We start from the raw sequence: 13,858 nt of genomic DNA, 5'->3' as shown, positions 1-13,858 counted from the left end.
CAGTGAGGTCCAGGCCCTGTCACAGAGGGACACAAATGCATGTCAAATGGGTAGTATGTGACATGGAACTAAAAGAAATGGTGTAAGCCCAATGGGCCGATGAACACTAGAAAAATGTCCCAAATGGCACCCTATTCCCTATGTAGTGCTAGTCTAGCTAATAGGGTTCCATTCTACTCACGACTCAACCCCAGGTGAGTTTAGTAGTGAGTAGCTGTCTTCTGAAGCCTTCTCCTTGGTTTTTGGTCGTTTTTTATTTTCCAGGGAGCACCAAGTGATTTCTCCATTGAGAATGTGTCTTTTTTTTGTTTCTTTTGTTAAATTCATCTATTTTTACAAGAATCGCTAAAAATACGTCTTTCTATGTAACGTTAATTCAGGTATAAAGAAGATGCAGCTGTTTTACATGTGAAATATTGCACAGATTTTTACTAAATAAAATGTTTTAATTTAATCAACCGCGTTGTGAACTATTCGTTTTCTTCAGACTCTCACAGTTAGAATGGAGACGCATTGGCCTTCACCCGACGGCCAATAGGATTGCTGATTGCATCTCGACAGCCAATAGGATAGCTGGTTGCATCTCATCTGACATTGGTTGAGCACCTTCTTACTTCGCTCCAACCTTCTTCAGTATGTAAATTATTTTACTACATATTGTCTGCTTAAAGAATCCCTTTTATCTGAGTAGAACCTTGTCAATATGGACAGTAGAGGGCGCCACATGTCTGAAATCAGTTTGCCAGTGACACTACATACATACATACATACATACATACATACATACAATAATTGGCGCATAAAATATGCTGAGGAAGGATAATGTTTCATTAGATGATTGGGTCCAGGTACACATGACTTCCTCAGGGTGGATAATGTTTCATTAGATGATTGGGCACATGACTTCCTGAGAGGTGGCCGGATTCTCATGACCTGGCGTGTGTGTTGGGTGGGCGGGCCTGAGCGTTATCTGCGTAACCTAGTTTTGCACCCTGAGAACACGTGCTCCTCATTTCAGCTCATCTCAGAGAAGACGGCCTGGTTTCAGTTCTTCACTCCGTTAGCTATTCTCTCTCGTCATCTGTAACACTGAGATAAACATCCAACGGTTCACTGCTCCCCTTTTCAGCCCGTTGTTCAATCAAAGTGGAAAAACGACAAAATAAGGAATAGGCTGCTGTTTGTCCCCTTCAACTCCATCCATACTGAAGCAGTAACTATTCCAACGATGCATGGACACTATGGGCTGATCCACACATACCTGGCTGATTGTGAGGTGTGATGGTTCTCAGCTGGTGGGTGGTGGATGGGACAGACATACCTGGCTGATTGTGAGGTGTGATGGTTCTCAGCTGGTGGGTGGTGGATGGGACAGACATACCTGGCTGATTGTGAGGTGTGATGGTTCTCAGCTGGTGGGTGGTGGATGGGACAGACATACCTGGCTGATTGTGAGGTGTGATGGTTCTCAGCTGGTGGGTGGTGGATGGGACAGACATACCTGGCTGATTGTGAGGTGTGATGGTTCTCAGCTGGTGGATGGGACAGACATACCTGGCTGATTGTGAGGTGTGATGGTTCTCAGCTGGTGGGTGGTGGATGGGACAGACATACCTGGCTGATTGTGAGGTGTGATGGTTCTCAGCTGGTGGGTGGTGGATGGGACAGACATACCTGGCTGATTGTGAGGTGTGATGGTTCTCAGCTGGTGGGTGGTGGATGGGACAGACATACCTGGCTGATTGTGAGGTGTGATGGTTCTCAGCTGGTGGGTGGTGGATGGGACAGACATACCTGGCTGATTGTGAGGTGTGATGGTTCTCAGCTGGTGGGTGGTGGATGGGACAGACATACCTGGCTGATTGTGAGGTGTGATGGTTCTCAGCTGGTGGGTGGTGGATGGGACAGACATACCTGGCTGATTGTGAGGTGGGATGATTCTCAGCTGGTGGATGGGACAGACATACCTGGCTGATTGTGAGGTGGGATGATTCTCAGCTGGTGGATGGGACAGACAGGCTGCGTCTGAAATGGCATCCAAAGGGACCTGGTCTATAGTAGTGGACTATAGAGGGAATAGGGTGCATTATGCTCTGGTCTAAAGTAGTGGACTATAGAGGGAATATGGTGCATTATGCTCTGGTCTAAAGTAGTGGACTATAGAGGGAATATGGTGCATTATGCTCTGGTCTAAAGTAGTGGACTATAGAGGGAATAGGGTGCTATTTTAGATCAAATCTAATGTTATTTGTCACATGCTTCTTAAACAACAGGTTTAGATTAACAGTGACATGCTTACAGGCCCTTCCCAACAATGCAGAGAGAACCAACAGAGAAATAATAGAAGAAGAATATCACTAATAATATATACACAATGAGTAACGATAACTTGGCTCTATTCACACTGAGTAACGATAACTTGGCTCTATACACAATGAGTAACGATAACTTGGCTCTATACACAATGAGTAACGATAACTTGGCTATATACACACTGAGTAACGATAACTTGGCTCTGTACACACTGAGTAACGATAACTTGGCTCTGTACACAATGAGTAACGATAACTTGGCTCTGTACACAATGAGTAACGATAACTTGGCTCTGTTCACAATGAGTAACGATAACTTGGCTCTGTACACAATGTTTAACGATAACTTGGCTCTGTACACAATGAGTAACGATAACTTGGCTCTGTACACAATGAGTAACGATAACTTGGCTCTGTACACACTGAGTAACGATAACTTGGCTCTGTACACAATGAGTAACGATAACTTGGCTCTGTACACAATGAGTAACGATAACTTGGCTCTGTACACAATGTTTAACGATAACTTGGCTCTGTACACAATGAGTAACGATAACTTGGCTCTGTACACAATGAGTAACGATAACTTGGCTCTGTACACACTGAGTAACGATAACTTGGCTCTGTACACACTGAGTAATGATAACTTGGCTCTGTACACACTGAGTAACGATAACTTGGCTATATAGACAGGGTACCAGTACTGAGTCAATGTGCAGGGGTACGAGGTCATAACTTGGCTATATACACAGGGCACCAGTACTGAGTCAATGTGCAGGGGTACGAGGTAATAACTTGGTTATATAGACAGGGTACCAGTACTGAGTCAATGTGCAGGGGTATGAGGTAATAACTTGGCTATATAGACAGGGTACCAGTACTGAGTCAATGTGCAGGGGTATGAGGTAATAACTTGGCTATATACACAGGGTACCAGTACTGAGTCAATGTGCAGGGGTACGAGGTAATAACTTGGCTATATATACAGGGTACCAGTACTGAGTCAATGTGCAGGGGTACGAGGTAATAACTTGGCTATATACACAGGGTACCAGTACTGAGTCAATGTGCAGGGGTATGAGGTAATAACTTGGCTATATACACAGGGTACCAGTACTGAGTCAATGTGCAGGGGTATGAGGTAATAACTTGGCTATATACACAGGGTACCAGTACTGAGTCAATGTGCAGGGGTAGGAGGTAATATCTTGGCTATATAGACAGGGTACCAGTACTGCGTCCATGTGCAGGGGTATGAGGTCATTGAGGTAGATATGTAGTGCATTTGGAAAGTATTCAGACCCATCGACTTTTTCCACATTTTGTTACAGCCTTATTCTAAATTGGATAAAAAATACTAAACTAATGTCCTAGGTTCCTGCCTTACTAGGGAGTTTTTCCTATCCACCGTGCTTCTACATCAGCATTGCTTTCTGTTTCTGGTTTTAGGCTGGGTTTCTGTATAGTAGAAGCAGCCAATGTGAAGAGTCTTAACAGTTCGTGCAAGACACAGACAAGGGCAGGGTGCAGTAGTGTCATGACGTTGCCCTCTTTGGGTACAGCGAGCGCCATCCCCCCCCCCTCTCTCTATACTCCCTACACCAGGCTCTGTTAGGCAGGTCATAAATTCCTGGAGGAAATTCTCTACTCATGGCCAGAGTATAAGAGAGAGTGAGTTTTCATAGAGAGAACAAAATAATTTCTTCCACCTCACAGAACTTGAGAACTGAACAATATTCATGTTCTGGAGAATGTATAAAAGGTCGGTGACGTGGCCAGCTACGAACTGGTCCGTTTGGTACAATTGTGTGAAACTCATGAGACAATACAGCCACATTACCATAATCCTGTTTATACAAGAGTCTCATTTATGAGGCTTACATCTAATTGTTGTATAAAAGGAATGAGTAAAGATGAAACTATTTGTGAAATTATGTAATGTGATTTTAGACTGTTTAATGAAGGAAACTCCAATTCCCTTTGGAGTTTAACTAAATCAGAGGCCCGCCCATGAGTGCAGACATTGAGCTGGCGTCATGGGACCGTCCCTTTCTGCTGCTCCGAAGAACATCCAAGGTGGGGTTATTTATCTTCAGACCAAGCTTACCTCAATTACGAGACGGCTAAGGTTTGAGTAGAGACCATGCATTTCTCTTGCTGAATTCTTAACCATACCACGTGGTTAAACTCTTAGACTATCAAACCGACAGAATAAGAACAAATCTTTGATACTAATTACTAGTCTGCAGCTAGGAATTAGGTATCGTTGAACGCGAAGACCGACAACCGCCGAAACATCTACTCTATATCGACATTGCTGAATGTTACTCTGAACTATCCATTCTAACCACGGCAGAGAGAGAGGGCGGACAAACTCTCCAACAGAAACAAACTTTCCAACAGAGATCAGGATGACACACTGAGCGTAAATATATATATATATATATATATATATATATTGATTGCAAATATTCCCGAATGAGTGAGTGTTCATGTGCAAAGGTTTAGCATTTCAATTGTTATAATTACCAACTTTGTGGTGTCTTATCTCAGTCGACCCCCACTTCCCCTTTGTCCACCAAGCCGCCATGCCGGTTTAGCCCACTAGGGCACATCCGCTATCATTTCCTTGTAACTATATCTACTGTTTGTTTATGCATTTCTGTGATTTATTTAGTTAGTAAATAAATGATTTAAGACAATTGATGTATGGATGACTCATAGTGAAGACTGGGTTTGTGCAGATAACCAACAATTTACGACGTTTGGAATGAGACTAACGTGAGGTAAAGAATAATTAATTAATGAGAAGACTAATTGATCAGATATTAAAATATCAAAGTTATATTAGGAAAATTATAACTTTGTAATCTGAATATTTTCCTTGGTGCCCCGACTTCCTAGTTAATTACATCTACCTGATTAGTTAATCACGTAATAATAATTAGAGAATTGATTTGATAAACTACAAATTAGTCTTCAGTCTAATGAGCCCAAAGACAGGACAGTAGTTAGCCGTATAGGCTGTTTGGTAGGATGGGCGGGTCCGGCTACTGACTGTTCACCCTCCTGTTCTACTGAGTAGAAGAAAAGTCTGAGTAACAGACTCCTTTTGGACCAGCAGAGCAGTAAGACTCTCCCTTACAGCGGATCTGTAAGTACTTTATAAGAAACTCTGTTATTGGAAAAGTAATGATAAAATGTAAGCTTATCAAAAATAAGACTTATTTGTAGTTTGAATGTTTTCTCTATGGTTATCAGCATTTGTTGAGTATTCCATTAGTATATTGTATGTCTTTCTGTGTATTCTTCGTTAGTACCCAACTCTTTTTCCTCTCAGGGAGGATGGCCAACGTCCAGGTGCCTGTTGGTATGTCCTACTGTACTTTGGGTTGAGTGAAACTCTTGTTAACTATAAAGGAAGTTAAACAGCCATGTGTTTTCAGTGGACAGATAGTTGGAAGAAAGTATATAATGGATGGATGAATGAATGAATGAATGAATGAATGAATGAATGAATTGATAGATGAATGAAGCCATGCTGTGAGGTACTGTAGGAATGAATGAATTAACAAATGAATGCATTAGAGAATGAACTAATACTTTGTCTACTCCCCCCCCCTCCTCCAGTGGCCATCGGTGCATTTGGGGACAGTCCTGTCCAGATGACCTGTCCTAACTGTCACCAGACCATGGTCACTAAGGTTGACTTCTCCTCTGGTGTCCTCACCTACCTCTTCTGTGGAGGACTCTTCTTCTGTGGGTACGTACAAGAGAGTGTGTGTGTGTGTGTGTGTGTGTGTGTGTGTGTGTGTGTGTGTGTGTGTGTGTGTGGTGAAAGCCTATCCTACTGTTAGTCAGTGGGTTATGGTCAGGCACCACAGGCTGAAATAACTTGCATCTATCTATCAATTCTGAGATTTGTTGGTATTTTGATCCATTAATATTAGTATTTTCACAAAATAAACATACAAATGTCAAACTTGATAAATGTATGTATTTGTTTATCATACTACCGCCAAAAATGTCAAAGCTCACTACATTCAATTAAACATAATTTAAAAGCCCATTTCATAAAGAATGTTACAAACTGGACTATATTTCGTAACTTACTTTGATGGGATTGTGATTGGGTCTAATTAGGCTTTGGTAGTCTAATTTCAGTGTACTTGACTTTTGACTGCCATTTCCTGAAAGTCAGACTCTTCCAACTAATTTCTCTCAGCTTCAGAATCATCTATGCTCACCACATGTTGTGAGGTTATGCTTAGATGTATTCTCCAGACTTGCCCAGAGGGAATTGTTTATTCTAGATAACATTTTCTTTGGAAAAATGCACCAAAAATGCATTTTACCTATGACTTTAGTATTTTACAGATAGAAAGATGAAAACAGTATTTATCCACAATCTGCTCTGGTCAAGTCCGGTCCAAAATATTCAGGCTGAAATGCATTTGTGTATATATGCATATACTGTATTTAATGAGATATTTTGATTTTTTTTTTTAATACAAAATGTATTTTATTTGTGTCTACATTTAACTGGTAAAAGTTGATTGTGATTAAGAGAAAAAAAATCCCTTTTAGGCCTTAAGATGCATCTCCATACAATGTTTGACCGTTGTTTGTTCTCCTCCTCCTCAGGTTTGTTCTGGGTTGCTGTCTCATCCCTTTCTGTTTCGACAGGCTCAAAGACGCCAAGCACACGTGTCCCTCCTGCAAGACCATCCTGGGGGTTTATAAGCGCTTATAAGCGCATAACCTGCAGGAGTCTCCAGTGTCCTTTGGGAAGCTAGCTACAACATTGTGTCTTTGTCTTCTGAGACATGTTGTTGTTCTTCCAAAACAGTCTGTTTCTCTCAGCTTCCACCCAGTAGAACTGCACAGCAGTCTACCATGTGTTTGAAAAACACATTAGTTTAATTCAATATAACAATTTAACTGTCACAGAATGTTGTCATTGACAGTGTTCCATCCCATCCTGCCCTGTCCCTTGCTATGCAGTTAACCGCTGCCTTGGCAACGGTAAAATATTTGTGCCATAGAAAACATAGAATGTGAATATTCATGGTTTGATGGTTGTTGTATGATCTGTAAGTTATATTACTATAATTCTCTCATGCAGCACTGTGAGTCTTTCTGATTGAGTACTGTACTGGTTTGTTAGGAATAAAATGAGCCCTGAATATTACAATAATTTCACAACCACTAAAATATTTTGTTGTTAGTTCATAGGCTGTTTATTTCTTTATGAATAAAATATCATTTTTTGTGGGGGGGGGGGGGGATTGTGCAATAATATATATGTTTATTAATTAAATCATATGTTCAACATCTGCTATTTAGTATCATCAAACGGCAGCGTTGAGAAGACAGACCACAGTTTGAGCTGACATGAACAGAAGCACAGTGACATTCTAATGACAGAATCATTCTACACTAGAGGAATTGGTTGTCATGACATTGAACAGCGTTTTGGCTCGGTAGATAAGTGTTGGCGTACTGTATGGAGATACTAACCCCGATAAAACAAATGGCTCTCCCAGAAAGACGACATCACCAACACAAGACTTCTTTGTCATCTAATGAAATACCTTCATATTTTCACTGGAAGGCAAAGACAAAGGGCTCTATTCAGCGTTACAGCATGGTTGAAATTTAAAGGCCATGTTCCCGTAGTGTAGACTACATTCACGGTAAATGCTGCAGATGTTGGCTCAATAAGAAATGACCTTTACATTTCAGCTATACAGACTGAATAGAGCCCTAAAAATACTTCTTTAAACAACATTCCAGCAACCAAGACAGAAAATAGTTCATTCCAACAACATTCCAACCACCAAGACAGAACAGACTTCATTCCAGCCACCAAGACAGAAAATTGTTAATTCCAACAACATTCCAACCAACAAGACAGAAGATACAACATACAAAGTGAATACACTTAAATAAAATGGTGTGAAGACCTTGTCAGAACAGAAACATTGACGTGACTAAAGTGCTAGATTGTTTTACAGTTTTTTGATAGGTCCAGTATATCCTTGTATTCAGTGATATTTACAATATCTAAGGCACTACCTGACTCTAAATGTATACATTTTTGTTTCCTGTTTGAGAACTTTACATTATGTTTTTCCCTGTCTGAGCCGAATGCGACTTGATGCTATGGCGTCAGTTAACTCTCTCACTCTGAAATCTAAAATCTCTGAAATCAGTGTTTAAATCAGTGTAGAATGTACAGGACAGCGATGGCCAGAGTGGTGAGGAGAAGGTGGAGGCCGAACGTTGGTCTGTTGATCGCTCCGCCGCTCGCTACACAGAAACACAGAAACATACATCATAACTCTGTTCACTGAACCTCTAATCATAAACATTTCTCTCTCTCGGAGGACCTGAGCCCTAGGACCATGCCTCAGGACTACCTGGCCTGATGACACCTTGCTGTCCCCAGTCCACCTGGTCGTGATGCTGCTCCAGTTTCAACTGTTCTGCCTGTGGCTATGGAACCCTGACCTGTTCACTGGACGTGCTACCTTGTCCCGGACCTGCTGTTTTGCACTCTCTCTCTCTACCGCACCTGCTGTCTCTAACTCTGAATGTTCGGCTATGAAAAGCCAACAGACATTTACTCCTGAGGTGCTGACCTGTTGCACCCTCTACAACCACTGTGATTATTATTATTTCACCCTGCTGGTCATTTATGAACATTTGAACATCTTGGCCATGTTCTGTTATAATCTTCACCCGGCACAGCCAGAAGAGGACTGGCCACCCCTCATAGCCTGGTTCCTCTCTAGGTTTCTTCCTAGGTTCCTGCCTTTCTAGGGAGTTTTTCCTAGCCACTGTGCTTCTACACCTGCATTGCTTGCTGTTTGGGGTTTTAGGCTGGGATTCTGTACAACACTTTGGGACATCAGCTGATGTAAGAAGGGCTTCATAAATAAATTAGATTGATTGAAACAATACATTATAACATTGTTCACCGAGCCTCTAATCATATACAGCGCATTATAAACGGTTAATAATCAAACTATCACAGAGAAATGAAAGAGAACCGGCTGATCTTTCATAGATAAAAAGGAACGGTCATGTTTTACCTGTAGTAGCAGCTCCTCCAGCCACGGTGGTGACTGGCCCAGCTCCTCCAGCCACGGTGGTGACTGCATTGGTACTAGGAAGGAAGATGGTCCCCACACCAACCGTGGTGGGGTCAGCCTTGCCCCCCTTAAGATCCAGCCCCAGGGAGTCCAGGTCGGCCTGGAAACGGGTGCTGATCCAGGTCTGGACCACGCTCTGGTTCTCATAGCTCTTCAGCTCTGGCAGGTTAGAACCCAGCAGACCTTTGACCTGGCTCACATCCAGAGTCTGAGGGAGGAGGGGTTAGGGGGATAACTAGATACAGTTGTAGAAACACACACACACACACACACACACACACACACACACACACACACACACACACACACACACACACACACACACACACACACACACACACACACACACACACACACACACAGACAGACAGACACACAGACACACAGACAGACAGATGTAGAAACACACACAGACAGACAGACAGATGTAGAAACACACACATACACACCTGTATAACAGTAGGGTCCAGGCTGATGAAAGTGTCCATGTCCATATTAATGTTAGAGGTGGACAGACGCTGGACGTAGGCTGAGTCAGCACCACCTAGTGGACAGACAGAGAGTAGGCTGAGTCAGCACCACCTAGTGGACAGACAGAGTAGGCTGAGTCAGCACCACCTAGTGGACAGACAGAGAGTAGGCTGAGTCAGCACCACATAGTGGACAGACAGAGCGTAGGCTGAGTCAGCACCACCTAGTGGACAGACAGAGAGTAGGCTGAGTCAGCAAAACCTAGTGGACAGACAGAGAGTAGGCTGAGTCAGCACCACCTAGTGGACAGACAGAGTAGGCTGAGTCAGCACCACCTAGTGGACAGACAGAGAGTAGGCTGAGTCAGCACCACCTAGTGGACAGACAGAGAGTAGGCTGAGTCAGCACCACCTAGTGGACAGACAGAGAGTAGGCTGAGTCAGCACCACCTAGTGGACAGACAGAGTAGGTTGAGTCAGCACCACCTAGTGGACAGACAGAGTAGGCTGAGTCAGCACCACCTAGTGGACAGACAGAGTAGGCTGAGTCAGCACCACATAGTGGACAGAAAGTAGGCTGAGTCAGCACCACCTGGTGGACAGACAGAGAGTAGGCTGAGTCAGCACCACCTAGTGGACAGACAGAGAGTAGGCTGAGTCAGCACCACCTAGTGGACAGACAGAGTAGGCTGAGTCAGCACCACCTAGTGGACAGACAGAGAGTAGGCTGAGTCAGCACCACCTAGTGGATAGACAGAGTAGGCTGAGTCAGCACCACCTAGTGGACAGACAGAGAGTAGGCTGAGTCAGCACCACATAGTGGACAGAGAGTAGGCTGAGTCAGCACCACCTAGTGGACAGACAGAGAGTAGGCTGAGTCAGCACCACATAGTGGACAGAGAGTAGGCTGAGTCAGCACCACCTGGTGGACAGACAGAGAGTAGGCTGAGTCAGCACCACCTAGTGGACAGACAGAGTAGGCTGAGTCAGCACCACCTAGTGGACAGACAGAGTAGGCTGAGTCAGCACCACATAGTGGACAGACAGAGCGTAGGCTGAGTCAGCACCACCTAGTGGACAGACAGAGTAGGCTGAGTCAGCACCACCTAGTGGACAGACAGAGAGTAGGCTGAGTCAGCAAAACCTAGTGGACAGACAGAGAGTAGGCTGAGTCAGCACCACCTAGTGGACAGACAGAGTAGGCTGAGTCAGCACCACCTAGTGGACAGACAGAGAGTAGGCTGAGTCAGCACCACCTAGTGGACAGACAGAGAGTAGGCTGAGTCAGCACCACCTAGTGGACAGACAGAGAGTAGGCTGAGTCAGCACCACCTAGTGGACAGACAGAGTAGGTTGAGTCAGCACCACCTAGTGGACAGACAGAGTAGGCTGAGTCAGCACCACCTAGTGGACAGACAGAGTAGGCTGAGTCAGCACCACATAGTGGACAGAGAGTAGGCTGAGTCAGCACCACCTGGTGGACAGACAGAGAGTAGGCTGAGTCAGCACCACATAGTGGACAGAGAGTAGGCTGAGTCAGCACCACCTAGTGGACAGACAGAGTAGGCTGAGTCAGCACCACCTAGTGGACAGACAGAGAGTAGGCTGAGTCAGCACCACATAGTGGACAGAGAGTAGGCTGAGTCAGCACCACCTGGTGGACAGACAGAGAGTAGGCTGAGTCAGCACCACCTAGTGGACAGACAGAGTAGGCTGAGTCAGCACCACCTAGTGGACAGACAGAGTAGGCTGAGTCAGCACCACCTAGTGGACAGACAGAGTAGGCTGAGTCAGCACCACCTAGTGGACAGACAGAGTAGGCTGAGTCAGCACCCCCTAGTGGTCAGACAGAGTAGGCTGAGTCAGCACCACCTAGTGGACAGACAGAGTAGGCTGAGTCAGCACCACATAGTGGACAGAGAGTAGGCTGAGTCAGCACCACCTGGTGGACAGACAGAGAGTAGGCTGAGTCAGCACCACCTAGTGGACAGACAGAGTAGGCTGAGTCAGCACCACCTAGTGGACAGACAGAGAGTAGGCTGAGTCAGCACCACCTAGTGGATAGACAGAGTAGGCTGAGTCAGCACCACCTAGTGGACAGACAGAGAGTAGGCTGAGTCAGCACCACATAGTGGACAGAGAGTAGGCTGAGTCAGCACCACCTAGTGGACAGACAGAGAGTAGGCTGAGTCAGCACCACATAGTGGACAGAGAGTAGGCTGAGTCAGCACCACCTGGTGGACAGACAGAGAGTAGGCTGAGTCAGCACCACCTAGTGGACAGACACAGTAGGCTGAGTCAGCACCACCTAGTGGACAGACAGAGTAGGCTGAGTCAGCACCACCTAGTGGACAGACAGAGAGTAGGCTGAGTCAGCACCACATAGTGGACAGAGAGTAGGCTGAGTCAGCACCACCTAGTGGACAGACAGAGAGTAGGCTGAGTCAGCACCACATAGTGGACAGAGAGTAGGCTGAGTCAGCACCACCTGGTGGACAGACAGAGAGTAGGCTGAGTCAGCACCACCTAGTGGACAGACAGAGTAGGCTGAGTCAGCACCACCTAGTGGACAGACAGAGTAGGCTGAGTCAGCACCCCCTAGTGGTCAGACAGAGTAGGCTGAGTCAGCACCACCTAGTGGACAGACAGAGTAGGCTGAGTCAGCACCCCCTAGTGGACAGACAGAGTAGGCTGAGTCAGCACCACCTAGTGGACAGACAGAGTAGGCTGAGTCAGCACCCCCTAGTGGACAGACAGAAGAAGGGGAAAGAGCGATATGGATGGGGGGAATCAGAGAAAGAGAGACAGAGCCGTACTTAAGTATGGCTGTGTTAGTTGGTGGGATAGTACAGGTATGTATGTATGTATGTATGTATGTATGTATGTATGTATGTATGTATGTATGTATGTATGTATGTATGTATGTATGTATGTATGTATGGCTGTGTTAGCTAGTAGGGTAGTAGAGGTATGCATGTATGTACAGTTGAAGTTGGAAGTTTACATACACCTTAACCAAATACATTTAAACTCATTTTTCCACAATTCCTAACATGTACTCCTCGTAATAATTCCCTGTCTTAGGTCAGTTAGGATCACCACTTTATTTTAAGAATGTTAAATGTCAGAATAATAGTAGAGAGAATGATTTATTTCAGCTTTTATTTCTTTCATCACATTCCCAGTGGGTCAGAAGTTTACATACACTCAATTAGTATTTGGTAGCATTGCCTTTAAATTGTTTAACTTGGGTCAAAACGCTTCAGGTAGCCTTCCACAAGCTTCCCTCAATAAGTTGGGTGAATTTTGGCCCATTCCTCCTGACTAAATTGGTGTAACTGAGTCAGGTTTGTAGGCCTCCTTGATCGCACATGCTTTTTCAGTTCTGCCCACAAATCTTCTATAAGATTGAGGTCAGGGCTTTGTAATGGCCACTCCAATACCTTGACTTTGTTGTCCTTATGCCATAACTTTGGAAGTATGCTTGGGGTCATTGTCCATTTGGAAGACCCATTTGCGAGCAAGCTTTAACTTCCTGACTAATGTCTTGAGATGTTGCTTCAATTTATCTACATAATTTTCCCTCCTCATGAAGCCATCTATTTTGTGAAGTGCACCAGTCCCTCCTGCAGCAAAGCACCCACACAACATGATGTTGCCACCCCCGTGCTTCACGGTTGGGATAGTGTTCTTCGGCTTGCAAGCCTCCCCCTTTTTCCTCCAAACATAATGATGGTCATTATGGCCAAACAGTTCTATTTTTGATTCATCAGACCAGAGGACATTTCTCCAAAAAGTATGATCTTTTCCCCCATGTGCAGTTGCAAACCGTAGTCTGGCTTTTTTATGCCGGTTTTTGAGCAGTGGCTTCTTCCTTGCTGAGCGGCCTTTCAGGTTATGTTGATATAGGACTCGTTTT

The 13,858-nt window shown here is 44.5% G+C and overlaps 2 protein-coding genes across 4 annotated transcripts in view; one reads left to right on the top strand and one right to left on the bottom strand.

Annotated features, from left to right (window-relative positions):
- The first annotated feature begins 5,376 nt into the window (after positions 1 to 5,376).
- LOC106564100 (lipopolysaccharide-induced tumor necrosis factor-alpha factor homolog) lies at positions 5,377 to 7,509 on the top strand. The gene is made up of 4 exons (XM_082958541.1): positions 5,377 to 5,466; positions 5,653 to 5,682; positions 5,943 to 6,075; positions 6,957 to 7,509. The coding sequence occupies exons 2-4, from the start codon at positions 5,658 to 5,660 to the stop codon at positions 7,063 to 7,065; spliced, it is 267 nt and encodes an 88-aa protein (XP_082814667.1). The 5' UTR covers positions 5,377 to 5,466; positions 5,653 to 5,657; the 3' UTR covers positions 7,066 to 7,509.
- A 19-nt stretch (positions 7,510 to 7,528) lies between these two features.
- LOC106597798 (uncharacterized) overlaps positions 7,529 to 13,858 on the bottom strand; it is a 119,783-nt gene continuing 113,453 nt past the window's right edge. For all 3 annotated transcript variants that reach the window (XM_082958538.1, XM_082958539.1, XM_082958540.1), the window contains 3 exons: positions 9,919 to 10,013; positions 9,410 to 9,677; positions 7,529 to 8,624 (listed from right to left, as the gene is read on the bottom strand). In XM_082958538.1, the coding sequence (XP_082814664.1) occupies positions 8,536 to 8,624; positions 9,410 to 9,677; positions 9,919 to 10,013 (452 nt within the window). In that variant the 3' untranslated portion in view covers positions 7,529 to 8,535. The remainder of the gene's footprint in view (positions 8,625 to 9,409; positions 9,678 to 9,918; positions 10,014 to 13,858) is intronic.

This window comes from Salmo salar, chromosome 12 (genome assembly GCF_965601325.2).
Source record: "Salmo salar chromosome 12, fSalSal1, whole genome shotgun sequence".
NCBI classification, from domain to species: Eukaryota; Metazoa; Chordata; class Actinopteri; order Salmoniformes; family Salmonidae; genus Salmo; species Salmo salar.
Note: the sequence above shows the minus strand (reverse complement) of the source record. Positions and strands in the feature narration are given on the sequence as shown.